The sequence below is a fragment of the Rhipicephalus sanguineus genome, chromosome 3 (genome assembly GCF_013339695.2).
Source record: "Rhipicephalus sanguineus isolate Rsan-2018 chromosome 3, BIME_Rsan_1.4, whole genome shotgun sequence".
NCBI lineage: Eukaryota > Metazoa > Arthropoda > Arachnida > Ixodida > Ixodidae > Rhipicephalus > Rhipicephalus sanguineus.
In genome coordinates this window covers 73,640,176-73,668,147 of record NC_051178.1, presented here as the reverse complement: position 1 = coordinate 73,668,147, position 27,972 = coordinate 73,640,176, and the positions used below count along the sequence as shown (strand labels likewise).

At 44.8% G+C, this 27,972-nt stretch overlaps 1 protein-coding gene across 1 annotated transcript; it reads right to left on the bottom strand.

The window, feature by feature from the left end:
• LOC119386739 (ribonuclease H2 subunit B) lies at nt 1–27,775 on the bottom strand. The gene is made up of 10 exons (XM_037654022.2): nt 27,563–27,775; nt 26,937–26,999; nt 26,254–26,358; nt 25,542–25,606; nt 21,377–21,488; nt 18,316–18,486; nt 13,956–14,037; nt 6,095–6,155; nt 1,607–1,687; nt 1–100 (listed from the first exon to the last, which is right to left on the bottom strand). The coding sequence occupies exons 1-10, from the start codon at nt 27,636–27,638 to the stop codon at nt 11–13; spliced, it is 906 nt and encodes a 301-aa protein (XP_037509950.1). The 5' UTR covers nt 27,639–27,775; the 3' UTR covers nt 1–10.
• Nucleotides 27,776–27,972: the final 197 nt, after the last annotated feature.

Sequence of the window (27,972 nt, the reverse complement as noted above, 5' to 3'; positions counted from 1 at the left end):
GATGTGCCATTCATTTCTTGCCAAAAAAGCTTGAAATGCTTTTCATGCCTGTCTTGTCCACCTTCTGCAATTTTTTCTGGCTGGCTGTCAACTTTGGAGTCTGCAACGAAACATAAAACACAGGTTGTAAAGGAAAAAGGAAAGAAAGACCTCCATGCAAGTTTGGCATTAGGCTACAATACTTCGTTGCATTTATTTTCATAAAGTCATGCCTTAATATAGTTAACAGACAATTAGGTTGGGCTAGTTAGTACAAATTACAGTGAAGACACATCTATCTCCCTCAAAGATACCTTAATTAAAGTATACAGTAGCATTAGTTATAAGCAGGGCATCGTACTGAAAAAGCATGGCTAAGAGTGTAAAACTAATTTTGGAAGTTGGGACCTCGGAGAAAAGTAGCCACGCCACTGCATAACAAATTTCAATGCCACAAGATATTCCACTTTCTGTAACTTAACATAGAGAGAACACATTTTTAACTTCAATACAACAAATCGTGCTTATCTGCAATTTCAATATAACGAAGTTTCACTGCTGCTGCAAAAGAAGACGGGCAATATGTTTAACTTTTGCGGGTGCCACGAACCAATGGTTGATCAACAAGTGGTTTTTGTGAATACATTTTTGTAAGTGCGTGCTACGCAACAGAGCAGTGGCCATATCTCAAAGGCCACATGCTTGCGAAGGCGGTGTTGATGAGGGGCACTGGAAGGCACACATGTCGGCACACCATAGGGTGCTTGAATGCTCTCCTCCTTGCCCCCAAAGCGTGGGAAAGGGAGAGTATGTAAGCATCCAAGCGCATTGTACCGTGCACTCTACACGGCATGCTTCCGTGTACCCTGCCTCATATGGCTTGCATCAGCGCCCCATTTGGTGCTTTTGTTGCCGCCCTGTGGGCAGTTACGAGCATGAGTAACTGTAGAGGTGGTAATACTAAATGCAACCCCCCCATCACTAGTCTTTGAATGATTTCGACTGTTCAGGAAACTGACGTCACTGACAAGGCTATCTTGCAAGTGGTCTCGATCAGCGAGAAAACAGATGTTGCCACTTGTTTACGAACATCGCAGAACTCGCTGCCCATAATCCCAAAGTTGAAAGAAACTATCTTGGAATTGCTAAAGAATAGTATATAAACTGCCAGCAAAAGCAAACGGAATCAGAGCATTCTTTTACCACAAACAGAAGTGTTTCTCGATGAGCGTACAAATACAAGAAGGTTTAAGTAGCCAACCAATTTTGTAGAGCTACTTGCAGTTGCAGTATGCCACACTGCTGCATACTAATTCCATAAAATTATACGGTTGTTCTGTAACAAACCCAAATTACAATGACCTCTGTCGAGCCAATGCATAGCAGCGACCAACATTTGCAACAATGTACTGAATTTTGCTTAATTATTCAGGCATATAAAATGCGTGCATGTGGTGTCACATGGCCACCGTGAACAAACCTATCTGTATTTATCCAGTTAAGGCGGATGCATATGCAGATAGCTAGTGTGTATTGTGCCCCCCCTCCCCCCCCCCCACCTCTTTTTCTTTATTTGGTCAGTAGAATGTCATCAACTGGTGATGTGGCTGCACCAAGATGTACGTACCTTGGCTGGCTTGAAGAGGCCGTTCTTTGGCGTACCTTGACTATAGTCTTCCAGTGGCTCAACCTGTTCGGTCCTTTGTTTCTGCAAAAGAGAAGAGGTCCACTCATGGCTTTGTGGCTTTGGATGGGAACAACCCGAGAGAAGTGGTCACAGAAGAGCTGCACATGTTTTTCCGACCGTGTCTCCCATTAAATTAAACAGGCAAAGGTACCATTGCAGTGATGATGCTGAAATCAAAATGGGTTTACGAAGAACAGGTGCTCAGCTCTACAAAAGAGACCTTAGCTGCGAAAATTTCCCCTTCTTTCCCCCTGCATCCCTCACTTCCATTCCTCTATAGTGAAGAAAAAGAAGGAATTGCTGCCATGGGCTATAGAGGGGAACAAGGCGTTTGTAAGAAAACGTTGATAGAATTTGTTACTGAAAAAAAAAAAACATGGCCGACCCCTCTGTCAGAGGAATCGGTATAACACGAAAGTAAAACGTGTCTTCACAGACGTAGTTGAACGTTTATTGTGCATTGTTTCCCCCCGAGGGCGAAGGAATGAATGCTATAGCAACAAGTTGTAATGTCACGCGAAGAACGGCAAGCAGCTTGAAACTTGCAACGCGCCTCTGAAGCAGAAAGGACGAACGGAACGAACATAGACAGGATGAGCGTGAACTAACTGTCACAGCTCGAGAGTTAAAGCGCGCTGGTCAAATACAAAGGAGCACGCACGAAACGAACGCACAAGTATACACAGGATGAGCGCGAACTGTCACAGGTGTAACTTATTTGTTTGTGAGCAGCGCGCTCCTTTCGCAAAAGCGGCCGCTGCAATGAGCGAAGTGACCTTCGTGCTCTCTGTAACTTCAACACAAGCTTGCGGTGATAGCGCAAGACATACCACTGCCATCACAGATAAGCGCGCGCGCTTGAGCGACCACGCCCTGTAGAGGCGCTCATCTCAACGCGTGGGAGATGGCTTTTAAAGCGCGCTCTTCGAGCCCTTCGCGCCATCTCGCTAGTGATAACGAAAACACGCCGATGTGCCCCGGATCTCTGAGTACCGCCACTGGCAAATGGTGTATATAAATAGCACGCCGTTAGTATGACGAAGAATGTGCCATCTGTGGCGGAATCGTTTCGCGCTGCGCGCTGGGGATCTAGGGGTCGTATGTTCGACTCCTGGTGACGGAACCTTTTCTTCTAGTTTTTTCTTTGCCATATGTTAGTTTTTATATTTTACAATGTCATATCCGTGACAGAAATGCGTCAGCGGAGCCGTGGTGGACCCCGGCATAAAACACTTTCATGTTAAAATGGTACACATAGAAGCATGAAGAGATCTAGAGAATATGAGATAGAGGAGTAGCTTGGGAAAGCAATGGTTCGAAACTAGGGATGTGCGAATATTCGAACTTGTGAATATTTTTCAAATAGTGTTTGCTATTCGATTCTATTCGCACTGGAATTTGACTATTCGAACTATTCAAACTACCGGAAGTTAAATACAGTCAACATCCGATTTTTACGACTCTCTAGAAACTGCGAAATCGTCTGAAAAATCAGGCTGTTCGAAAAAACGAATTTATGCTTTTTTATTCTGCTCAAGCAGTCAAATCACCACAGCCACGTCCGAAATAGCTTTAATGCCTCCCAGTACACTTATCAGGCATTTTGGTGCGCGCCCAGGCTCTAATGAATACATTCGGTACCATGGAGGAAGGAATACTAAGGAGAGGCCCTGACGTCACATTCATGAAGCCTCCACATTGCAAACATCCGCATTGCCTTCTAGTGAAGGAGCAGCTAAACATTTCGAGATTTTCGTCGCGTCGTTGGCAAGCGCATGCACACATCGACTAAGTCGCGAAACTCTTGTAGTCTTTTCTTTTTTTCTCGTGCAAGCGACGCAGTCGATTCACGCATGCTGCCCCTTCTGTGTGTTCTTTAGGAAAGCCACGCAATGCCCAGCTGTTGCAATCGTGTGCACTGTGCAAATCGCGTGCACTGCAGAAAGTACCAGGTGTCACTTTTCATGCGTACGTATGCTCGCTCCATTGCTGATCCTTAATGCATGGTATTTGCATCTTATAAGAATATGCTTAGGGATCCTCTGCAACTTTTTTTCTGTAATTTCGCTTCGAAATATTTTAAAAATATTCGACAAAATTCGACAACTATTCGAAAAATATTCTATTCGATTCGCACTCGCATTTTATTATTCGAATTCACACTCAATATTTTGCTATTTGCACAGCTCTATTCAAGTAGCTAGCAAAAAATAAGATAGGTGAGCTAATAACGGCTGTATGTTGAAGAACCAGGCATTGGCTCGGTGTTTGTTCTCAGTTTTGCATGAACAAGAATGCCTTTAAAGCTGGTGTTGCATTTGTAAGTGACTTCAGGCAGTTTTGGAGAGATCGATTTAAGTTTCTGGTTGGCAGGGAAAGCTGTATTATTTTCTGAGAGTGTTGTTTATGTTCGGTTGCCCATTTCAGAATTTGGTAGTTAGAATACACATTGTTGCTACTATTGTGTTCTTATGGCATGATTATAGCATCTCATTGTGGTCAATGGATGAATGAGTTGACTTTTAATGCATCATAGGGTTTGTGAAGGTTACTGTATAAGCAATTTTTTCTTTAGCATTGCATTTAGGTTAATGAGCTTCTTTATGAAATCTTTATTTTTGACAAATATGTAGTGCAGCATTGTTGCTTGTCCCTTAAAGATGACCTGTTTGCAATGTCAGGGGTGGCCACTTGTGTATTCTAGATCTGTTGTTTGTCAAATGTTGTTTTTTTATATGGAGTTGTCTTTGGTGTCTCATTATCAAAATATATGGTTGTGTCTAGAAAGTTTACCCACGCAGTTGAAGATTCATAAACACAGCAATGCTTTCGTTCACAATGTGATCCCCGCTTTGCCAATGCAGCCACTGCAAAGAGTTTTGCTGGTTCTGTACCAAACTGCAACTTTGATCTCCCACAGTCACACTGACAAGGCAGTTAGTGCTCATGAAGCCTAGCCTGCAAGTTGGCATGGTTTTGCAGGAAGCTTGCCCTGATGACATGGAGATCGGGTGTCAAAGAGATCCCGCTCACGCACATGCTGAACCAAGAGTGGCTCGCATGGAACAAAGTTTGGTTTCGCGGCTGGGAGATCAGCCACGGCAACCGTCCTGCAAAAGCCTGCCACGCATCTAAGCTTCCATGCTGGCAGCAGAGACAAAAGCTCGGGTCATAAAGCCACCAAGTTTTTTATGGTTTGTGGAACACCCCTCATACAGACGGTGGAGTTGAAGTCAACTGCGCGATATCTGCACTCCTTGACGATGCAACTACCATTTATTTTCCTGACAGCAAACTGAAGAGACAAACAGCGGCAATGTGCACTTGATGCGGCCGGAGCCATGCCTAAGCAAACGACAAAAGCTTCTCCGTCACCTAGGCAGCTGCCCCACCACCGGTCTTTATCACTCTGTGTATGCAACATGCTGCAGCTGCAACCTTTTTCTTTTCTTCTTCCTTCCTTCCCTCATGCGTCCACTCCTCTTCTTCCTCTCCTCTTCCTTCATATAGCCCTCATTGTTCTCTCCACAGACAGCGCAACTCCGTTGAGAAGTGCACTAGCTACCTCGCTTGTCAGCGGAGATTTTCCGCTGGCTGCATTGTAACCAGCCTTTCATCTCGGGGGACTGCACAATAAGCGGTATGCGTATCCGTGGTGTTGTATGGCACTAAACAGGGCCACATTAAAGACACATTAATGACCACATTAAAGACAGTCCTGCATTATAAAGTTACGTTATAAGTCGTCTGAGCTGTATGTTCCTTTAAAGAAATGCATGAAAACTGCTGGCCCCTTGTGATGACAATGGCACTGAGACTGGCCCTTACAGCAGGCTGTTGCACAGCTATTGCCAATGCAATTTTTGGGAGCATTCAAAGTCAGCAGATGCTTGCATTTGCTTCAATCATCAACATTTTCATAGCTTCGGGACTAACAAAAGTGGCCCTAACAGTACTTTCACAGAGCAAACGGGGAACATGTGCCTGCTTGCTCCGTGAAAACTTTTTTGAAGCGATAACATTGATGCATTAAGTTCTACAAGAATCTCATGGGGAACACAGGAGACATGTCAGAATGACGCTAGGACTACAATATGAAAATACAGAACATGTAAAATAAGGCACAATATGTCAGTAGTTGTCTTGCCACCACTTGGACATGTACAGCTGCGGACCATTCAAATGCAAACAAGCTAAGGTTAAGTAAAACGCGTCGTTTTGTTCTTGTTTTCGCCAGTACGTGCAATGACAGCATGGCTTGCCCACTTTAATTTGAGGCCTAACGCAACGTGGGCGGCCACACAATAAGCGGTCCGAGATAGTGCTCTTGAGATATCCCTCGCAAAAACTATTCCACTTCATAATTTTTAGTTCATGTTCCATTTGTTTGAGACCGTACGCAAGATATTGCCGGGTTCACAACCATACCTTAGGTGGAGGCGAACTTGGTGCTTCTGCCTTCTTGTCAGCTGCAGGTTTTTTGTCCAGTCTGCAAGTGAACAACACGTAACAAATGTTTCGCACAATTATGACTAATATTTATGGGAGCATTGTGACAACATTTACGCATCTACCCTTTACACATATTGCACACTAATAATATCTGGGGTTTAATGTCCCAAAACCACCATATGATTATGAGAGACGCCGTAGTGGAGGGCTCCGGAAATTTCGACCACCTGGGGTTCTTTAACGTGCACCTAAATCTAAGTACACGAGCCTCAAACATTTTCGCCTCCACCGAAAATGCAGCCGCCGCGGCCGGGATTCGATCCCGCGACCTTCGGGTCAGCAGTCGAGTGCCATAACCACTAGACCACCATGGCGGGGCTACACATATTGCACACGTACTGCAGGCAGAACTGCTCTAGCAGAAGAGGAAGAGTGTCAGTAGACCCTCTTCAAAAGCATCAACGGAGCTACGCAGATACATAGCACGAGTGGGTGAATGATTACACTAAACACATGGTCCTGTAAGAAAGAAAAATGCTTTTTAAGAAGGCTGAGTTTGTGTAAAGCATGAACTGGAAGCGATTACCTCCATGTGAAGCATTACTGTGCAGATAACAAGCATGCTTTGCTGTTTAAGATGAAGCTTTACCCTGGGAGTGGCTACATAGAGAGAGGCAGGAAAAGAGAAGTCATTTTGCCCTGTGTCCACTGTATCGAATTTGATGAAATTTCTTGCATATAAATTAAAGGGTTATAATTAGAGCTGTGCGAATAGCAAAATTTTGGGTGCGAAGTGAATTTGAATATTGAAGTGTGAGTGCGAATCGAATTGAATATTTTTTCGAATATTTCTAGAATATTTTTTCTAATACTTCGAAGCGAAATTGCAGACAACAAAGTTGGAGAGGATTCCTAATGATATTCTTATGAGATAGCAACATGAAAGTGTTTCTTTTCACTAGGTTGATGAAGCACTGGCGGGGTGGTGTTTCATAGTTGTGTTATCAAGAATGAGGCAATGTAGAGGTCAAATTGTATTTATGTACATGATTTGGTGCAACCAAAGTGTTGCCGACAACACTTTACACGTGATAGGCAAAGATGCCATTTCCACAGCCTCTCCTCCTCTTTCAACTTCTGTGGAAGCCCAACTGATGTGGCAGACAAGGGTGTGCTCTCTTCAAGTCCGGAGTTCCAAATCTGCCTCGTAGAGATCGATATATAATAACTAGGGGTGTGCGAATATTCGAAATTTCGAATATTTTTCTAATAGTGTTTGCTATTCGATTCGATTCGCACTGGAATTTTACTATTCAAACTATTCGAACTTCCCAAAAACAAATACACTCAACACCTGATTGAAAGTGAACCCTTCAAATTTTTAATATGCTTCACCACATTACACATTCGTATCGCGGCAAAGCTGCCTTTCAAGCTCCGTTGCGGTCGAACTTTGCCAAGGGACAGTCAACGTCCGATTGGAAGTGGTCCCTAGATTTTCAATATGCTTCACCTCATCACACCCCGGTATTGCGGCAAAGCTGCCTTTCAAGCTATGCTACGGTCGCAAATGTATTAACTCAAGAAAACGTTGGTTCCAACATGGAGATGAAAGATGTGGCAGGGGTGGGGGCTCAATTAATGCTGTTTTGGACCTGAAATTTGGGCAGGAAGTGCAAAAAATCGGAAGCCAAAGCTTTTTAGCATCCAAAATTTCAGATGTTCTTATATTCGACGTCTACGAGGCAGATTTGGAACTTGTCCGCCACATCAGTTGGACTTCCACAGAAGTTCCATAGAAAGAGGAGGAGAGGCTGAGGAAACGGCATCTTTGCCTATCACGTGTAAAGGGTTGTCGGCAACACTTTGGTTGCACCAAATCATGTACATAAACACAATTCGACCTCTACATTGCCCCATTCTTGATAAGACAACTAAGAAACACCACCCTGCCAGTGCTTCATCAACCTAGCGAAAAGAAACACTTTCATGTTGCTATCTCATAAGAATATGCTTAAGAGTCCTAACTTTTTTTCTGCAATTTCGCTTCGAAGTATTCGAAAAATATTTGAGAAATATTCGAAAATATTCTATTCGATTCGCACTCACACTTCAATATTCGAATTCGCTTCGCACCCAAAATTTTGCTATTCGCACAGCTCTAATAATAACATCTGAAATTTTGGATGCTAAAAAGCTTCGGCGTCCAATTTTATGGACTTCCTGCCCAAATTTCAAGTCCCAAACAGCATTAATTGAGCTCCCACCTTTGGCACATCTTTCATCTCCATGTTGGAACCAGCGTTTTCTTGAGTTAATACACTTGCGACCGTAGCGGAGCTTGAAAGGCAGCTTTGCCGGAACGCGGGGGTGTGATGAGGTGAAGCATATTGAAAATATAGGGACCACTTCTAATCTGACGTTGACTGTGTCTTGGCTATGTTCGACCGTAACGGGGGAGCTTAAAAGGCAGCTTTGCCGCAATACGAGAGTGTAACGAGGTGAAGCATATTGAAAATCTGAAGAGGTCACTTTCAATCGGACGTTGACTTTATTTGTCTTTGGGAAGTTCGAATAGTAAAACTCCAGTGCGAATCGAATCGAATAGCAAACACTATTTGAAAAATATTCGAAATTTCGAATATTTGCACACCCCTAGTTATAATCTACTAACACAAACAAGCAAGGCTTTTTATTTAGGATTTCAAACCGTAAACAGGCTGCGACTTTTTTTTACACCCCCAAACAAGCTCGCTAATTCGTACAGTAGACCGCGGCGATCACGTTTTCCGAATATTACAGCACTGCGCGCTGCGTAGACCCTTCATTTCAAAAAACAATTCCCGCGCTTCTTTCTTACGCCTGACCTATCCTCCTCGTACGCGCAGTGACGCCAACTCAGCGATCGGCGAGTTTACGTAGCACTGAGCTCGTCGATTGGTCTAAGCCAGGTCTCGACAAACAGTACGTCAGTTCCTGTTCCCACCCACCGCTACGAAACTGCACCTTGTTTCTTGGCCCTGCAGTGATGCGGTTTCGGCCACGCAGTAACGCAGTTGTCATGCGTATCTTCCCCGCACTGCATGGCACCTGCACGCAGTTTGCCTTCAATATGAGCAAAACGTGGAGGAAGCATTGTTCAGTTGTTGGCTGCAAATCAAGCGGAGAAAGGGGGAATCTCCGATAGCTCAGACGGGTCACCCTTGCGGCAAGCGGGGTTCTCAACGCTTTTCTCTCGCGCCCCTTCGTCTTGGAAAGCAAGCACGCATTCCTGCTGCATTGTGAACTGTCACAAAGGTTCAAAAATACCGAAAAGCCGAAAACTGCCTGTCAATTTGCGGAGCACGTGCGACAATGTAAACAATAAACCAGGCGCTGCAGCAAGCGGAAGTACATTGCGACTGATCCCGCTCGCCGATGACGTCAATTGCTGACGTCGTGTCACGTTGCCGAAGTGGGCGGAGTCACGACGACGGGCTACGCCTTCCCCTCATGGCACTGAGCCACACGAGGAGCGCTTCCTCGAGCTGCGGGTAAACCCCCTGACTCGCATTCTTCTTTCCAGCCCCGGTTGATTTGGCAGCCACTTCCAAGATCTTCGCCTTGTTTTTGATGAAGTCCGAAACAGTTTGCTTCGAAATTCTGAACTCCCTCCCCACCTCTGTCTGCGACCGACCGCTTTGGACTTGTTTAATGATGGCGGCTTTCTTCTCCATCGTGAGCCTACGAGGGGGCTTTGTGCGATTCGAAGGCGCGGACGAAGACGAAGGAGCAGTCAGTGCCATCACTGTAAACGGCGAATTCGTCAACAAAAAGCGCAGCACGAAACAGCTAGGAACTCGGTGGATGCTGAAGGTCGGGAAACGTGATTACTGAAGATAGCGCGCAGCAGCAAACGATCAACCGCAGACACGACTGCAGAGCTGACAAAACAACACGTGAACGAAAACAGTGAGGTTTGGCTTGGCTAAGCAACGGCTGGCAACGGATTGACACGTGTGGTTTCGAGGTTACGGCAGCCGCGGCGCGGTGCGGCGGTGCTGCTGGCCACACCTACGATGCGAGTATGGTGGGTTCGAGGATATGAAAACAACCAAAATGGCGGCGTTGGTGGTGACTTTGGGTCGGCGGTTAACAGTAAAAAGTCCGGGAAATCGGATGGCGAAGGCTATAAGCGTCCGGAATTTCGGACTTTTTAATACATTGACTCTATGGGGAACTTGACGGTGCCACAGATGAGTCCGGGAAATCAGGCATGTCCGGAATTTCGGGCATCCGGGAAATCGGACGTCGACTGTATTCCACCATTTTCACTGAGGAAATAATTATTTCTCTGCGAAAAATTGCTCATACATAAAGCGAAGCTGGTAGTTGGCTATCGCAAATATTTTGGCAATATGGCTGGCCAGCAACCGCATGATTATTCACACCACTATCGATAGTGTTGTCACGTGGTTGTGACGATGAAGAATGCTACAGTAAGACTCCTTAGGGAGCTCTTTAAATGGGCGAACTTGTGCCCAGAAAATCAAAACTCATAATACAAGCAATACATGCTGCGCACTGATAGCGGCGGGAGCAGTCTTCTGCCGTCAAGTAATCTGATCATCGGTGGAACGCGTTGTCCTTTATACATCAGTCATCAAACCTTTCAGCGTTATCGCGGGTGCTCGCGTAAGCTCTCGAATAAACTTGAATATTCGCGTCCGGCGCGTAATCTTAACAGAATGATCTCAAACAATTGTGAAGCTTCTCAAACATTACGGCGCGGTCTGCGTCAAACATTGCTAACAGTCTTTGTGGGTGAAACCCGAAGACGTCAAAACAAAGCAATAATCACGCGTGGCAGTAATATCGCTATAGTAATATTAACGATGGTACTACCGATTGCACTATCGATAGTTTGTCGATAGTAGCACTATCGATAGTTTAAAAATAACGATCGATACTACCGATAGTCAATTTACCGATAGTTCTGCATCACTACTTGTGCAGCCTTCGCACCCCTTGCAGATCATATGCGAGCCGGGAACAGCAGTGCTAGCTAGAGAACACGTGCCAATCACCAGAAAGCAAGAGCAGTAGCTCACAATGAATGCAGTGTTTACTTCCATCGAACACCCACCTTTTTTTCTCTGAGAAAATTTTACGATGGACATTAACCAAGCTGCATTTGCTTAAAAGTGAATTTCGCTGGTTTTTTCATACTGCCAGAACGCGAGGCATGTTATGCTTTTGTCGCTGAAAAGCTGCAGCTTCTATTTTGTTTAAGAGCTGTAACTCAATTTTCATGGTAGTTTTCTACTTTCAACCTGCAAAAATGGATGAGCATTCAATTAGGGGGGCATCTTGAAACTCGGTCAAATACAGTAGAATCTCGATGATACGAATCCCGCGGGGTCACGAAAAATATTCGTATTAGCCGAAATTCGTATCACCGAAACACATGTAAAACTAGCTATATTAACAGTCAGAGGCAAACTCATTTTTAGGAACACATAAAAAAAACATTTATTTCTTGCAGAAAAAATCTCTAATGTCTTTCTGCTTCTTTTTTTTCGCGAAGTCACTCAGCAGACTTCTTTGAAATCCGTAAAAACGCGTGCACGTGTCGTCGCTGATTTCATCAGCGGCCATAGCACGCCTCAGGACGTCGAGCGCGTGCAGCGTTTCAGCCGCCGGTGGTGGTCCTTCACCATCGCCCTCGTCTATGTTGTCGCCATCATCGCTGGAATCGGCAACCTCGCATGTGGCCTCCTCAACAATATCCTCCACCGTGCGCGCACCACAAGTGGCGAGGTTGTCATCCGCCGTGCAGAAGTCTTCAGCTGTACACCCAGCATCAAGCAGTTCCCAACCCTCAATTGGCTCTTCCTGCTCTGAGGGCACCTCTTCGGAACTCCTGAAGAAGCCGCATTTCGCAAAGCAGTTTGCTATGGTAGTCGGCGTTACTCGATCCCAAGCCATAGCGATAAAATGGATGGTGTCCAGGAGGCTTATTCGCAGGTCGCCTTCGTGTTTTCTGTCAATATTGGCAAGTAGGCGGCGCACAAGAAGGCCCTTGAAATGATGCTTGAGGTTTTTTATTATTCCAGCGTCAAGCGGTTGCAGGTGCGTCGTCGTGTTCGCGGGCAAAAAGATCAGTTTGACGTTTTGGAGCGTTACTTGCCTCGGGTGGGCGGCGCACTGGTCAAGAATCAAAACAATCTTCCGATTCTTGCAGGCCATCCTTCTGTCAAGGAGCGACAGAAATTCTTCGAACAGGGCCGCCGTCATCCACGCCTTTTTGTTTACGCGATAGACGCACGGCAAATGGCTCTCGCGCTTGAAACACCGAGGCTTTTGGGATTTGCCAATTACCATCAGCTTAAGTTTCTCCGACCCGTCGGCGTTACAGCACAAAAGCACCGTTATTCGCTCTTTGCTTTTCTTGCCTCCTTGGCACGCTTCGCCTTTTAAGCAAAGGCTCTTCTCAGGCTGAAGGTTAAAAAACAGGCCAGCCTCGTCTGCGTTAAAAACATCACGAGGCTCATACCCAGAGATGAGTGACTGCAGCTTCGCGAGCCAGTCGCTAACAACGGTCTCGTCAGCCTTCTTCGCTTCCCCACAGACGCTTTTGTAAACGAGACCGTGTCTCGTCTTGAAACGGTGCAGCCACCCACCTGAGGCCTGAAATCCGTCGATGCGCAGAGCAAGTGCGATCTCGACGGCTTTCTCACGCAACACTTTGCCATCGATGTTCACACCAGCTGCAGTAACCTCCTTAAACCAGGTCAGAAGAGCTTCTTCAAGCTTCACGTGTTGGGCTGTCTTCGCTTGCCTCGCGTTGACGTTAAATGAAAGCACATTCTTCATTATTGAGTCCCGCTGTCCAACAATTGTGCTTAATGTCGACGTTGCGAGGCCTAGCTCCTTAGCCAACTCCGTGCGTTTTCTTTTGGGATCCTCATCGACCTTTCGAAGAATGTCCAGTTTCTCCTTAAAGGAGAGGGCTTTCCGCTTGCGAGACATAGCTTGCTGCCACTCGGCAAAAAAGGCACTATCACAACAAAGCAAGAACGCGGGCTCGAGCACAGCAACCACAACCACTCTGTCCGACGGCACGCATAGAAGAAAGAAGCTCCCGCGGGCCGTGCCTCTCCCTCTCCGGCGTCTCCGCCTGCCGGCCTGCCTCCGCACCAAGAAAAAAAAAAAAACGTGGCCAGCGCCATCTGTAATCTTCAAGAGAAAGCAAAAGGCACACTCCGGCCTCCGATACACGCAGATCTTGGAGGCTGTCGCGCGCTGCTCGCCGGCGGCGCTGGCAACGTGCCAAACCGGCGGCGCCGCACGCATTCCAGCGCCGTAAGTGCACGCTGCTATCTTCCGCGGCCGTCGGTGGGGCCAACGTTGCGTTGGGTGGGGCGGCGTTTATTCGTATCAAACGACGCGGGTCAAAAATCAGTTCGTAACAACCGTACTCAAGCACGTTGTAAATTAATGGGCCTTGGCCGGGACCACAGAAAAATTCGTATCATCCCGAAATTCGTATTAGCCGTGATCGTATCATCGAGATTCTACTTACAGCCAAATAAACCGGCAGTGTGTTATGGTGTTTTTTTGTGCCGCTTGTTAATTCTGATGTGCTCGATAATTCAAATAATTTCTTCGATCCCCCAGGAATTAATTAACAAAAGTCGACGGTGTGTTGTTCGAACAATTAAAAATGAATACCAGTGCCCACATTCACAAAGCTTTTCTTGCTCAAAAATGTTTCTTTTGGTGCAAAAATCTGACGTGAAACTTTTCAGACAGTGCATTCTGCTTATTTTAAATAAAGTGTATCATAGTAACATACCCCAGTGATGACTTCAGTAACAAACCCAAGGGGGGTGGAACATAGTCAGCCACTATCGAATGTGCCGTCACCATGTAGTCCTCTGAAGGGGAAAAAAAGCACACAATTAAGATGCACTGCACGCTTCAGGGAGGTGTGCTGGCAGAGAAAAACTGAGAAGCTATGCCAATTCAACATGTTCTGGCTAGCCATGCAACCACACTTAGGTGAGTGACAAACATACAGAAAAAAAAAAAGAGAGTAACGGCAATCATGAGATTAACATAAAAACTCTACTAAATATTCGCACTAAGCATTCTGTCATGAGAAACTCCTAATGACGCCCGCTGCCTGTACCGCAATATGGCTAACTACATAGACAAATGAAAGATACAGGCATTGCTTGCTGCCCTCACAAGCATAAAGGATATACAGGAGTGGTAGAGATAGACAAGATTTTGGAGCAACTTTTGGAGCAGGAGACCATGTATTCCCTTTTAAGTAGAGCTGTGCGAATAGCAAAATTTTGGGTGCGAAGCGAATTCGAATAATAAAGATTGAGTGCGAATCGAATCGAATAATTTCGAATAATTTTCGAATATTTCTCAAACATTTTTCGAATAATTCGAAGTGAAATTACAGAAAAAGTTGCAGAGAATCCCTAAGTATGTTCTTGTGAGATCGCAACATGAAAGTGTTTCTTTTCGCTAGGTTGATGAAGCGCAGGTGGGGTCATATTTCATAGTTGTCTTTCTTATCAAGAGTGAGGCAATGCATAGGCCGAATTGTATTTATGTACATGATTTGGTGCAACAAAAGTGTTGCCGACAACACTTTACACGTGATAGGCAGAGATGCCATTTCCTCAGCCTCTCCTCCTCTTTCAACTGCTGTGAAAGGCCAACTGAAGTGGCGGACAAGGGTGTGCTCCCTTCAAGTCCGGAGTTCCAAATCTGCCTCGTAGACGTCGATATATAAGAACTCTGAAATTTTGGATGCTAAAAAGCTTCGGCGTCCGATTTTTCGGACTTCCTGCCCAAATTTCAGGTCCAAAACAGCATTAATTGAGCCCCCAACTCTGCCACATCTTTCATCTCCATATTGGAACCAGCGTTTTCTTGAGTTAATACATTTGCGACCGTAGCGGAGCTTGAAAGGCAGCTTTGCCGCAATACGGGGTTGTGATGAGGTGAAGCATATTGAAAATCTAGGGACCACTTCCAGACGGACGTTGACTGTCTCTTGCCTAAGTTCGACCGTAACGGACCTTAAAAGGTAGCTTTGCCGCAATACGTGGGTGTGATGAGGTGAAGCATATTGAAAATCTAGGGACCACTTCCAAACGGACGTTGACTGTCTCTTGGCTAAGTTCGACCGTAATGAAGCTTGAAAGGCAGCTTTGCTGCAATACGGGGGTGTGATGAGGTGAAGCATATTGAAAATCTAGGGACCATTTCCAACCGGACTTTGTTTCTTGGCTAAGTTCGACCGTAACGGAGCTTGAAAGGCAGCTTTGCCGCAATACGAGACTGTAATGTGGTGAAGCATATTGAAAATCTGAAGGGGTCACTTTCAACCGGACGTTGACTGCATTTGTCTTTGGGAAGTTCGAATAGTTCGAATAGTAAAATTTCAGTGCGAATCGAATCGAATAGCAAACACTATTCGAAAAATATTCGAAATTTCGAATATTCGCACACCCCTACTTTTAAGTAGAACATGTTGAACTTGGAGCAGGTTAAGCGGAGCAAGAAAAGAGTTCTAGAGCAGTGAACATAAATTTGGAGCTTGACACTCCTAAAATGGAGGAGCATAATGAACAAGTGATTGCAAATTTCACTGAGGTACTTCCTTTCCGCATAAACTCTTCGAGGGTCACTACTGTAAATATACAGTGCCATCTGTATGTTTGGAAAACGTGCCTGTTTTTCGACTCCTTTTATTTCCAGTACCCGGTGTGTATGCAAGAAATTTTTTTCTTTTTGCACCTTTGACTTTTGCTTTCTATTGCAAGGTTTGTTTAGGCCAGTGCATTGGCTACCGCTCACACAACTGTGTGTGCGTGCAGCCGTAAGTTTTGGCTTCAAATTTACAAGAATTCTTTTCTGTTCACACATAAATATGGCTGATGCAGATCGCTTTGGCATTCACCCTGTGAATGGATGACTGGGCGTGCTTGTCACCTCATCAGCATCACCAATGCATGCGTTGCCAGCCGCGTTCAACATGGTGGCCATACATGCTATGCTATTAACGCGGTCAGCTTTTGCACAATTTTGGTCATGATCGCCACCAACATGTTAATATGTGAAAGGTGTGAAGTGTATTAATTCTTTTTCATTTGAATTTCAGACATTAAACATCTCCCAATTATAGGTTAATTACTTCTCAGCATAGTATACCAGGTGTTACAAGAAATGCACCTGAAAATCCTTAAATGTAAAGGAAATTTGAGATCTGCTTGCTCAACTCAATTCTGCCATTCAACCCAATCGCCCGTCTCCACTAATTAAAAGGTAACTATGTTAATTTCTATAATTAATACTGCAATTAGTGTCTCTAGTCATCTTAAGATGTCTGCTGCCACGAAAAAAGTGATGCTGAAGGTAGTGAGCAAATACTGCAGTTCCCTTATTTTCAGGATTTTTTGGAGGTATTTACTGAAACACCCAATATAGGCGTCGCAGATATTGCAAAGCAAAAAATTTGTGGTGGGACCTCTATACTGCGGCTTGCCCCCAGTTGCAGCGTGGTAAATCTCACATTGGAGTATAGTTTTGTATCAAAAGGACTGCTGGCCGTTATTTTGATTTGATTTCTGCAGATTTACGTGCCAAAACCAAAATATCACTGTGAGGCACGTAGTATTGGGGTACTCTGGGTTGATTGTGACCACTTGGGGTTCTTTAAGGTGCAGCTAAATCTAAGTCCATGGGTGTTATTTCATTTTGCCGCCGTCAAAATGTTGCCGCCATGGCTAGGAATTGAACCCATGTCCTCAAGCTAAGCAGCTTGACACCTTATCTGCTAAGCTATCACAGTGGGTCAGCCATTATTTCAATCCATTTATGGTTGCCCTGGTGCTAGTATAAAACGACAAAAAAAACAACACTGCACTTAACAAAAGTGGCAACATTACCCTTATAACATAGGCACTTCAAAGGACTAAACCAAACGTCTAGATATGACTTGTGCACTGCCATGGTTCCTTGCAAACAATGTGGTGTGCGAAAGGGGTGTGCGAATATTCAAACTTTCGAATATTTTTTTAATAGTTTTGCTATTCAATTCGATTCGCACCGGAATTTGACTATTCGAAGTATTCGAACTTCCAGAAGATAAATACAGTCAGCGTCCGATTTTCCGGACTCCTTATGGACTGTGAAATCGTCTGGAAAATGAGGCAGTCCAAAAAAAACGAATTCATGCTTCTTTATTCCACTCAAGCAGTCAAATCGCCACAGCCATGCCCAAAATTGCTTTAATGCCTCCCAGTACACTTATCAGGCATTTTGGTGCACGCCTGGGCTCTCGTGAATACATTCGCTACCTGTCGCGAACTCAGCTTATCTACGTGCCAACCGCCACTTGCAAATTTGCGTCTTGTGATGAGCACCACCGATACCAGCAAAGCGCAGAACAGATTACGGCTCTCCCGCATGGAGTGTTTGGAAACAATGACGCAGAACACAAAGACTGTGGCGGGGCGCTTGCTGACACAAAGACTGTGGCGGGGCACTTAACTGACACAAAGACTGCTGGGGTGCTCCCTGTACCGTACGCACACATTTGTCATGAAAGTGTTCGTGATGCCCACTCCAGTCCTGACCGCACACGGGCGCGGCGATGGCGAGCTGCTTTCATTCATGAAAGCAACGCATCTGTGCGGCGCACTTAGTAGCCTCGCACAAAGAGACAGCGGAATGGCAGCGCGGCGTGTTTGGGTTATATGCATACCACTGCGCTAGGCCACATGCACTACCGAGCAGTTAGATGAAGCTGCTTATCAGAAGGGTTGTCAGCACTAAGCCGAACTGGAGCATTTGCCTCCGGCTGCCGTCACGCCTCCGTGCATTTCCAGTGTTTATTCGTAAAGACATCGCCGCACCGACTGCACTGTGCTGTTGGAGCCATGACAGTGGCCCCTTCAGATTTTCGATATGCTTTACCCACATCCCACTATGGCATTGCAACAAAGCTGCCTTTCAGACTCTCCTACAGCCGCAAACGGATGTACGTATCTCACGAAAACGCTGTTTTGAACCTACGAGATGATAAACGCGGCAGAGGTAGGAACTTTAATTAACGCCATTTCGGACCTGAAATTTGGGCAGAAAGTCCCAAAAATTGGATGCCAAAAATTCTCCGCATCCAAACTTACCATTTGAAGGCCTGGTGTCTCGTTTGCTCCTGACCAGAGCCGCACTGACACACGTTGCGCCAACCTGGATGTCGGCTGACTCAAGCGCTGTTGCAACGGCCTTCACCTTCTTGGTAAGCCAGGCTACACACTTGGACTCATTGTAGCGGTACACTCGGTCCTCACCCAGCTCTGCATTTGTACGCACAAGTGGATCAGCCAAACAGAAAAAAAAACCAGGTAAGAGCAGAAATGATTCACAGTCTTACAGTGGACTCTCTTCAAACGGAACCTACAGGAACCAGGAAAACAGGTTCTGTTTATCTCTAGTTCAAGTTACGGTGAGGCAAAGATGAAGGATAGGCAAAGTGCTGCTTTTTTTAGAGGCAACAACCTAACCGCACGATGAAATAAATTTCATGGTATACAAAGACACCGCATAGCAGAGCTAGATTACGAAAGACAGTAAGTCAGTTTGTCACAGACTCAGCAACTGACTAACACTATATTGAACCCAGCAATTTTCACTGCAGGCTCTTCATCCACATCACCACACAAGAACGCTGAGCCCAAGCACACCGAGCTGATCCGCAGGTAAGAGCTGCTATCGCAGAAGCGCAAAGACAACACCGGTCCACTCCACAAGTTCGACAGGTCGATGTCGAAGCAAAAAAACAACAGCAGGACAATCCTGAGGCTCGGGCTGCACAAGCACAAGCAAAAGTCCAGTATTGAGAGCAAACCCTGAAGGGCGAAGCCGGGACAGGGACCAGTGCAAAAGTCGCCAATGCCAGTGTTAATCCTACTCATCCATTCTTACCAAGATTGGTGACGGCAGGGCACTGGAAGAGGACGAGCTTAGACTACTCGAGAGCCACTTTGATTGAAGGTAAAATTCCCGGCATGGAGGAAGGAAAAAGTTACGAGGGAGCATTGCGCTACGCGGAAGAAAGAAAGAAAAATAGTAGGCCCGACAGTCCCATGCCAAACTTCGCTTGCTCCCTTTTTCCCAACAGGGGAAGGGCTCCTCATTTTTTTTTCCTTTTCTAGAAGTTATCATATCTAAAGGTGGGTAAAACGCAGAAAAGTGAGATACCATATTTACCATACTGTAACCAGAGTTTCTGCGGCTCCTTATGTCGATCCTCGTGTTACAATCAAGTTTTAGCCAAAAAATGCCACAATACACCCGATTTGATTGCAAACCTCCAGTTTTGACATGTTTGCAATATGTTTTGGAAATATGTACACACACACTGAAACCCACCGCAAGTCAAAACATTTTCCTTTGGGCATTCCTCCAGCACGGGCCATTCATGCTAGTTGTTTCATCGTCGTGTAGCAATCACTGTAACCACAAGTTCGTGTTCCCTTGTTCTCTGTAGAACAGTGGTTACACATCACGCCCATTACGATGCCAACTTCAATAGGAAGGCCATTTTGATGACAGACTGCGTGGTGCTGACAACCAGGCGCCCTCCTTCCCAAAGGATCTGTCCTGGTGCTAGATCCACACTGCAGACACCTGAAGCCTGATGTGAAATAGCTGCTAGCCGAAACAAAAACCCATCCTGCAGTGATTTCCAATGGTGTCACCGCCAAGCTCCAATCGTTGGATGGGTGCCTGAACGAACCTTTTAAAGACAGAGTTTGGAAGTTGTGCACAGATTGGATCAGCATAGGAACTGGCCACAACTGTTTCAGGTTCAGGAACAATAAAATGACAGATTAGAAAGACAGAAAGTTGAGCTATTCAAGTAGGAATTCATCATGAAAGAAGGTGTGGAGATATGGACACAACAGAAAAAGAACCAGATAACACATATGCCACACAACACACACAGTGTGTGGTGTCTGGTTCTCCTCGCTTGTGTCTACATCTCCACATCTTGACTTCTTTCACAATAAAACAACCATGTGCATGGCAGATTGCCCAACAGGCACCTGCGACATGGTATGTGCTCCAACATTATGTGGTTGTGTGCTCATTTTGTGGTTGTGTAAAGATGAGAACATCATGAAGATATGAACATTAAGAAAGGAGAAAATAGACAACCATCCGTTTGTAGCATGAAACGGGTGGTTGTCTAATTTCTCCTTTCTTAACCCTTCCGGCACCCTGCGGGATTCCGCAGAACTGATTTGCAGATATGAACATTATATGGTTGTCTGAAGATGAGAGTGACAGAGAATTTGACTGAGCACTCAACTTCTGATGAAGATGAGTGAAGCGATCACACTGCACAGAAAGAAAATTTTTTTTTTTTGCTGTGATATTTAAAAAGTAAAGATAATGTTTTTTTTGCCATAGTACTTTGCGTTACAAAAGCGGTTTTATTTTACTTTTTTCCTGAACAGACTGAGAAGTCGCCCCATCACATTACAATTGCAGCTGCATTATGATAGAGTAAATACGATACCTTACATCAGGGGTCTCAAACACGCGGCCCACGGAACTCTCACTTGACTGTCTTCATCCCATTTTTTTTTAAATTTTCTTATTCAGCGCGTTCATCAGTTACAGAGACGTGACTAGTCTCAAGCATTCTTTTTGTGAAGCACCCTATGCTGTCGCAATGTGGTGAAACATGATCCTGGAACAAAAACTCGATATTTCGGAATTGGTGTCCAGATCTTAGTCATTCTGGCCCTCAGAATAGATATGTTCCTAGAATCCTGACGTCAAATCCCCTTCAGAAATGATGCATTTGTGAGACATGGGAAAGGCCTTCTTGCAAATGGCAATGCTAGCTGACATTTTGTTCAATCTCTCTCTCTCCCCTCCCCTCCCACAGCTTCTCCACCCCGCTCCAATGTTCTTCACTGTACCGGCCCTTGCAGGAGACTAAATGTCGTGACTGCGGCCCGCTAGCTGATGTGAGTTTGAGACCCCTGCCTTACATAAAGCCTGATCTCAGAAGTCTGTGACTCTATAGAATGTCAAACATTCTCAAGGCCAAGAAAATAAAATGTAACTGAGGGAACAGACATACCCTGATCTGCTACCAGCACCACTACATAGATGGGAGATTCTTGGCTCATTCAAGTGTGCAAACCAAGGCACTATAAAGCGCAAACGCACCTTTGACGTCTGCAATGTGTTGCATACGGTTGCTGCAGGAACGAATGACATTCAGAAGGTGAGGATACGAGTTGTCCTCCACAAAGTCCTCCAATGGCCGGAACTTGTTACTCTGTCACAGAAGAGCATGTGTGAACGAGGGCAAAAAACAAGGCACAAGTCATCAATAAAAGGAAAACAGTTTTAGCAAGAAAACAACACTGCAGAAATAATGTGTAGAATGTAGTAGAAGCAAACCATGCAGACCTAACACCATGTTATAATCTAAAGGTTACTCAAGAGGCCCCGTACTCACTGCAATGTCTGGCAAACCATGCCCCCAATGGCATTAGGGGTCATGGCCCCCTAATGAACCAGATGGAGGAAGGCACAAATTGGGTCTCATAACACCGACTATTTTGCAAGCAGCAAAAGTAGCCACACCACTTATAAGATGACGTCAGGTACGACGGTATGACTGTTGTATTTACAACACAGGCGCGCAAGCCAAAGGGGGAACAACCGGCTAGACAAACGATGATGATAATTACGATGATTTATATGCACAGACGAAGATGATGGACTACACAGTCAGCGCTCACAATATTTATTAGTTTAAATTACGACGGAGAAGCTTGAAAGCACTCTAAATGAAATGTGCAAATGGCATTGCAAGCAGGAAGTATACCACGTTGGTTGCTTTTCATGAAACGTTTTCACTGTGCTGCCTGTATTAATTAAATACCAGCTTAGGAAATTTAACTGCATGGCTAGAGTCCTCATACCCTGCAGGCAAGGAAAGCCTTACTTCAGAACCAGCAGTGCCAGTCAAACGTTATGAAGCTTGAGCTCACGGCTGGTTGTTCCATCAATTTCATTGTCTGGAGACCGAAAGTATAGATTTATCTACAATGCCTGATTAAAACACTTAAAAGCATACATGTGGGCACTGGTAAGAGGTGTGTCCATTAAAGAAGCATGCCAAAACACTCAAAACAGTTCAGCACAGCAAATGGCAAACCCGTACAAGGCAGCCTTGATAATCAAGTTAACTAGTTCAATTGCCCACCAGCACAGCATTACACCTTCCTCTTGCACACCTGAATTTTTTAAACCTTAGCCTTTAGTAATTTATATTGTACCTCTAAAGGGGCATTCTCAAACTAAATTCTGCGAAAGGAACTTTAACATTCCATGAGTGGTCAGTTTGTGCTTGTCCCGTCCCGTTATCCTCCTTAAAGGGCCCCCTCACCAGGCCACATAGCAAATTTTAGTTAGATGCTGGAAGTTGTTGTGAGCCGAATGAAGAGCAGTATGCCGCAAGAATTTTTCAAATCGGTTCATTACGAACTGAGAAAAACAATAATTTGTGGCGGCGCGAAACCATGATGCGAGGAGGCGACTTTCAAACCCTTGCCACTCGCCCTGTGTAGCCTTAGCAAGCCAAATCCCTTCCCTGCCCTCTTCACTTGACACATACGCATGAACACGTCATGCGCATGACGTGCCCGAGCCAGCCCAAGCACGCGAGTGGCGTTGCACGGCCGCTACCTTTGTTTTTATGTAGCGACCGTGGGCGTTTTGTCGGCGTTCTCTGTGATGTACTGCCTGTTTCTGCGGGACGGGCATGAAAGTTGAGACATTTGTACGAGCACGAGAGTGGCGGTATCATGAGCCAGTGCCGCATTAACATTTACTTGGACGCGGTAGAATAAACGAGCATAATGAGTGCTCGAACGCGCCAGAACATTACTTTCTTTTCCAGGACTGGCGTCTGCTCGATGCACTAACCGCGGGGACACGAACGCATGGGAAAGGGAGGCACATTAGCCCCGCATCTCGCTGCAATTCACAAAAAAAAAAAGAGAAAGACGCACACATTCGCTTTGTGTGTCTCATTATTTCTCTCAAGTTTTATTAATCTATTCAAGCAACAAATTACACAAACTACACATGTCGTGTCAAATAATCATCGCAGTGTCACATGCTACTGTTTGCGACGTCAGAGCACAGTCGTCTACGTAGAGGAGCGACGTCACAGCACTACCATCTACGTAGGGCCATTTTCTCATGTACGTCATGCCCTCATTCTCTAAAGTGCGCGCCCGCGAGAGGAAGGGCAAGCAGCGTTCACCTTGAAATTTGACCCATTTTCGCGGCGCGTAGCGTTGCAAATTTTGGCAGACGTGATCGTGAACGCCCAGAGTATGCATTGCGCTCGTTAGCTCAAAATTGTCAAACCTGGTGAGGGGCCCTTTAACTTACAAAATTTATTGAGTCAGAGAAGATAACTTGCACTACATTTTAAATTTTACAAAGCCATCACGTGCTACATTGACTTGTGTGAGCAATATAAGATTCACGCAGCAGAGGCACTTAAAAACTTGTCATGCATTGCATGGTCTGTGGAGCTACAATGGCTGTGCCAAGTGCTTTACATTCATACTCACAGATGCTGTTTGTAACACATGAGCAGGAATTACTGTGCATGCCCTGCAAGCTGAGAGCCTGTCTAGTTGACTCTTGTGGCTGATGAATGATGATAATGGCTGTTTAAATGGCTTTTTGCAACAAACACGTGGGGCACATTCACACACTGTTAAGGCTCATAGCATGTCGTCTCTACGGAGAGTTTCTATAAATGGTGGTTTGCCAATGTACTAGCTTGGTTTTGTTATCAAAACAATGATGGGCACTTTGACAGTGCCGGGGAGGCAGGCCGGCCATGGGCTACAGGGGAGGCTTAGCGTCATGACTGCCATTCTGTAGCATGATTGATACGCAACTTTAGTTCGCGAAAAATAAACTATTGTACCTCCGATACTTCACTTGTGTGTAGACACCACTTAATGTATGCGGTGCTAGAATGGTACAAGTAGGGTTGGCATGCACTGCATTAATTATGACAAATTCAAGTCACTGATCCATGTATTATCGCAAGTTCCTTATCAAGAGCAATGGCCTTCGAGGTTAAAGATAACATGCTGAGCCATAAATAATGGAGATCACACACATACATGCTGGTGGTGCTACACTGATTGGGGAATCCAGAGGTACTAATTTTCCTTTCCCTCCTTTCTGACCATTTCCTGTGCACTTTACATACAGACAAAGACCCAAGTATGGGTGTGGCTGTAAAGCCAAATCGAGACTTGAGTCCTTGTCAGAGTTGCCAGCTGCTACTGAGCTAACAAGCAAACAATCATCACAAAAGGAGCCCAAAAAAAGTGGTGCAACTTTCGCGATGAAGCAGAAAAGAAGTGGCAATTTAATGAATTTTCCCATTCTTCAAAATATGTTTAATTCTAGTAAAAAAATGCCACTCAAATATGAAGGGGAGTTAAAAAAATCACTTTCATTATTTTGTACAGCGAAAATATGCGCAACTATAAACGAAGCACATATTTTCTTTTTAACACTGTCTCCAGGGTAGTCTCCGTTCAGTAGAATGCGTGTTTGCCAGTGCATGATTAACGTTACATGCCGATTCTCCCAACGTATGTTTGACTTCAACACTCAACCATTCAGTCATCAACAAACATGCTATTAGTGAATGACAAACGCACTATTGGTGAACGTGATGACCACTAAGATAAGTATATTTGCTGGAAAAATGCAAATAAGCCCAAAAAACGCAACAAGTGCCTAGAAAATTCTACAAGCGACTAGGTGAAAAAAGAAGCCCAAATCTGCTTATTATAATTTAGAAGGAGTGAGTGCTGGGTGAGTTGGTAATCCACGACTACGAGGAACTGCGCGAAATAAACATGGACAAATGGACAAGGAAGACACATGCACAAGTGCAGTCTGTGCTTGTGCGTGTCTTCATTGTCCCTGTTTATTTCGCGCACTTCTTCGTGTTCATGCTTAATATAAGCGGAACTGGCAACTCTGGTGCTTGTCTTCCTCACATCGGTAGCCAAGCGCCAGTTGTGCTCTCTTCCCCCGTCATTACAACAAGTATTATTTTTAACCAGTGGCCTTCTTGCACCATGCACACAACATTGATACACCATTTCCTATTTTACTGTTGTATTCGAAATGGTTGTACCAAATGTATCTGTGCTGAACAAATGATTTACTTGGAAGAAATTGATGCACTGCAGTGCCAAGAGTTAGCAGTGGCTTAGACAATGACCCCCAAAAAACTGAAGCACAATCACTGATGTTCAAAATGCAGCTGTACCTTTTGCAAGAGAGCCACAGCAAAGAAGAGGGGATCCATGGGAGTGGCAACATACAGTGAGCCATCTGTTCACAAATACAGAGAACATGTGTCACGCATTGTCCCTGCAGCAGTCAAGAATATAATACACATTCTTAACACAGAAACAGATATTAGGCATACTCTCAACTTTGAGCAAGACCTCTGTGAGATTGTAAAGAAACATCCCCTTGGTGGCAGGCAAGGCAATATTTCTGTAGTTCTGTACAGTACGAGCCAAACTTTCCGAAGGATGGCCACTCTAAAATAATGAACAATGCAGGCACTGTGTTACTTCAAGCTGAAGTTCAGTGTTCCAGAGCCAACCCAAAATTAACCTTATTCTTGACGCAAGACAGTTTTGAGAATAGTGCATGAAACTGGCTTAGACACACTAAACTCCTATAGCATACCTAATCCACATTGAAAATGTGTGCAACTCATATATATCCCGCATTGCTAACGACTAGCATCTGCTAACTTCAACTCTGAGAGATCTTGAAAATGACTACGTTTCAAGCATGAAAAGATGCGTCCACAAGATGCTTCATGCTTAAACACAGGCGGCACTGCTCTCACCAACCTGGGAATACTGTGTTGGTTTAAATAATAGGAACAAAAGACCTATCTGATTGACTCTACAAAGAATTAAGAACATATAGAGCGTAACTATCTGTCGTAAGGCATGTTATACCTGGTTCCACAAAGTCCTCAACAATCCAGGATCCACGCTTCTCCTTGAATTTGACTAGCTCTAGGTATTTGCCCGAGTCCGCTTTCAGGTACAGTGACGATGCCTCTGAAGGAATAGGTGGGGGATTAAATGTACATAGTCTGTAATGCAATTAGCTTTTCAGCAATTGTCTTAATGAGAAAAATATCTACGCAATCTGAGCTAATGTAAGAAGGAAAGGATCCATGCACTCGAGATTAATGATTGATTGTGTATAAGATGTCATTAATGAAACAATGTGAACTGTATGTCAGTGAAATACATCAAAACAATGCCATCAATTAACAGAATTAACACATCAGCCAAAAATGTTTTAACATGAGTCTAAGTAGCCCAACCAAACTGCACTCCAAGATTTAATGTATTGATAAATAAAAACTATAAGCAGCAAGAAACCAGAATTTATCAAGTAGCAAATCATATTCGCCCAGGGCAGCAAATTTAAACAGGATATGCCAGGGCAGTGTACTGCTATATATATATATATATATATATATATATATATATATATATATATATATATATATATATATATGTATGTGTGTGTGTGTGTGTTTGTGTGTGTTCATTTCACAACTGTACTTGTCATGCAATGCAGTGCAGTAACGTCTCCTACAGCAAGTAGACAAACACAAAAATATTACCTGTTTTTGGGTGTGGCAGTGGTACAATGCTGTGTGTTTGTTCGTCTCCTGCCGCGTACTCATCTACACGGGGAAAAAAAAAGGGGGGGGGGGTATAATTACTGCGTTTCTTTTCAACATGCAAATCATGAGTGTTTCGAGAAAGACTTGTTACGAGGAAGGCTTCAAGCAGGCGGTCTTAGGCTGGGTTGTTGACACTACACGGACAAAGGTATAGTGTCATGCGCACGGACGCAGCAGTGAACAGTGATGTGAGCTCTTTGAAAACGCAAGTAAGATGCCGTACGTCGTGGAAACATTGCGCGAATGTTGTTTTCAGACATCATTCACAGCATGAGTACACCGTTTATTATTAATAAGAAAGAGAGGATGGCATAGATAATCGTGAGGGAGCGATGTTTTCCCCCGCTTGTTCTCTAATAGAAGACGGCCGATAGCGCCAAGTTCAATAGCAACATCGACTAAACATCTAGCGAGAGCATGCCCGTGTTGTCATTTAAAAACAAGATAGCTCGTACTGATTGATCAGCGTTCATCGAGCCTTGTGAAACCTTCCTGACAAGTTTAGCAATCATACGATTCGAAAGAGCGTTAACAACGCAAAATGTGCAACGGATTGGCCTCACTTGGCAGCACGAAGAACCTCAGCGGCTCCTGAGAACCTTCCGACGTAGTAATATCACCGTTGCGCTGTCGAGGCATTGCTTGTACGAAACGCGATAAACTTTAAACGCACAAAACGCAAATGCGCTCACGTCTGTGCATTTAGCAAGCGCAATCGGTTGAAATGCGTGCCGTTGTTTATGCCGCCGCACGGTTCACGATCACGCACGCATAATTTCCGCGGGAAAGCGGCAGACCAGTGTTGCCTGTTCTCAACTCAACTTCAACGGTAACCGAAATCGAAACTATTTGTATACAAAAGAACTTACGTTTCATAGAAAAGAAAAAAAAAATCAGTAAAAGATGTAAATCGGTAAACTGCGCCTGTCCCGTCACGTCTTTCTTCGTGTTTGTCGCAAAACTAAGCGCTAGA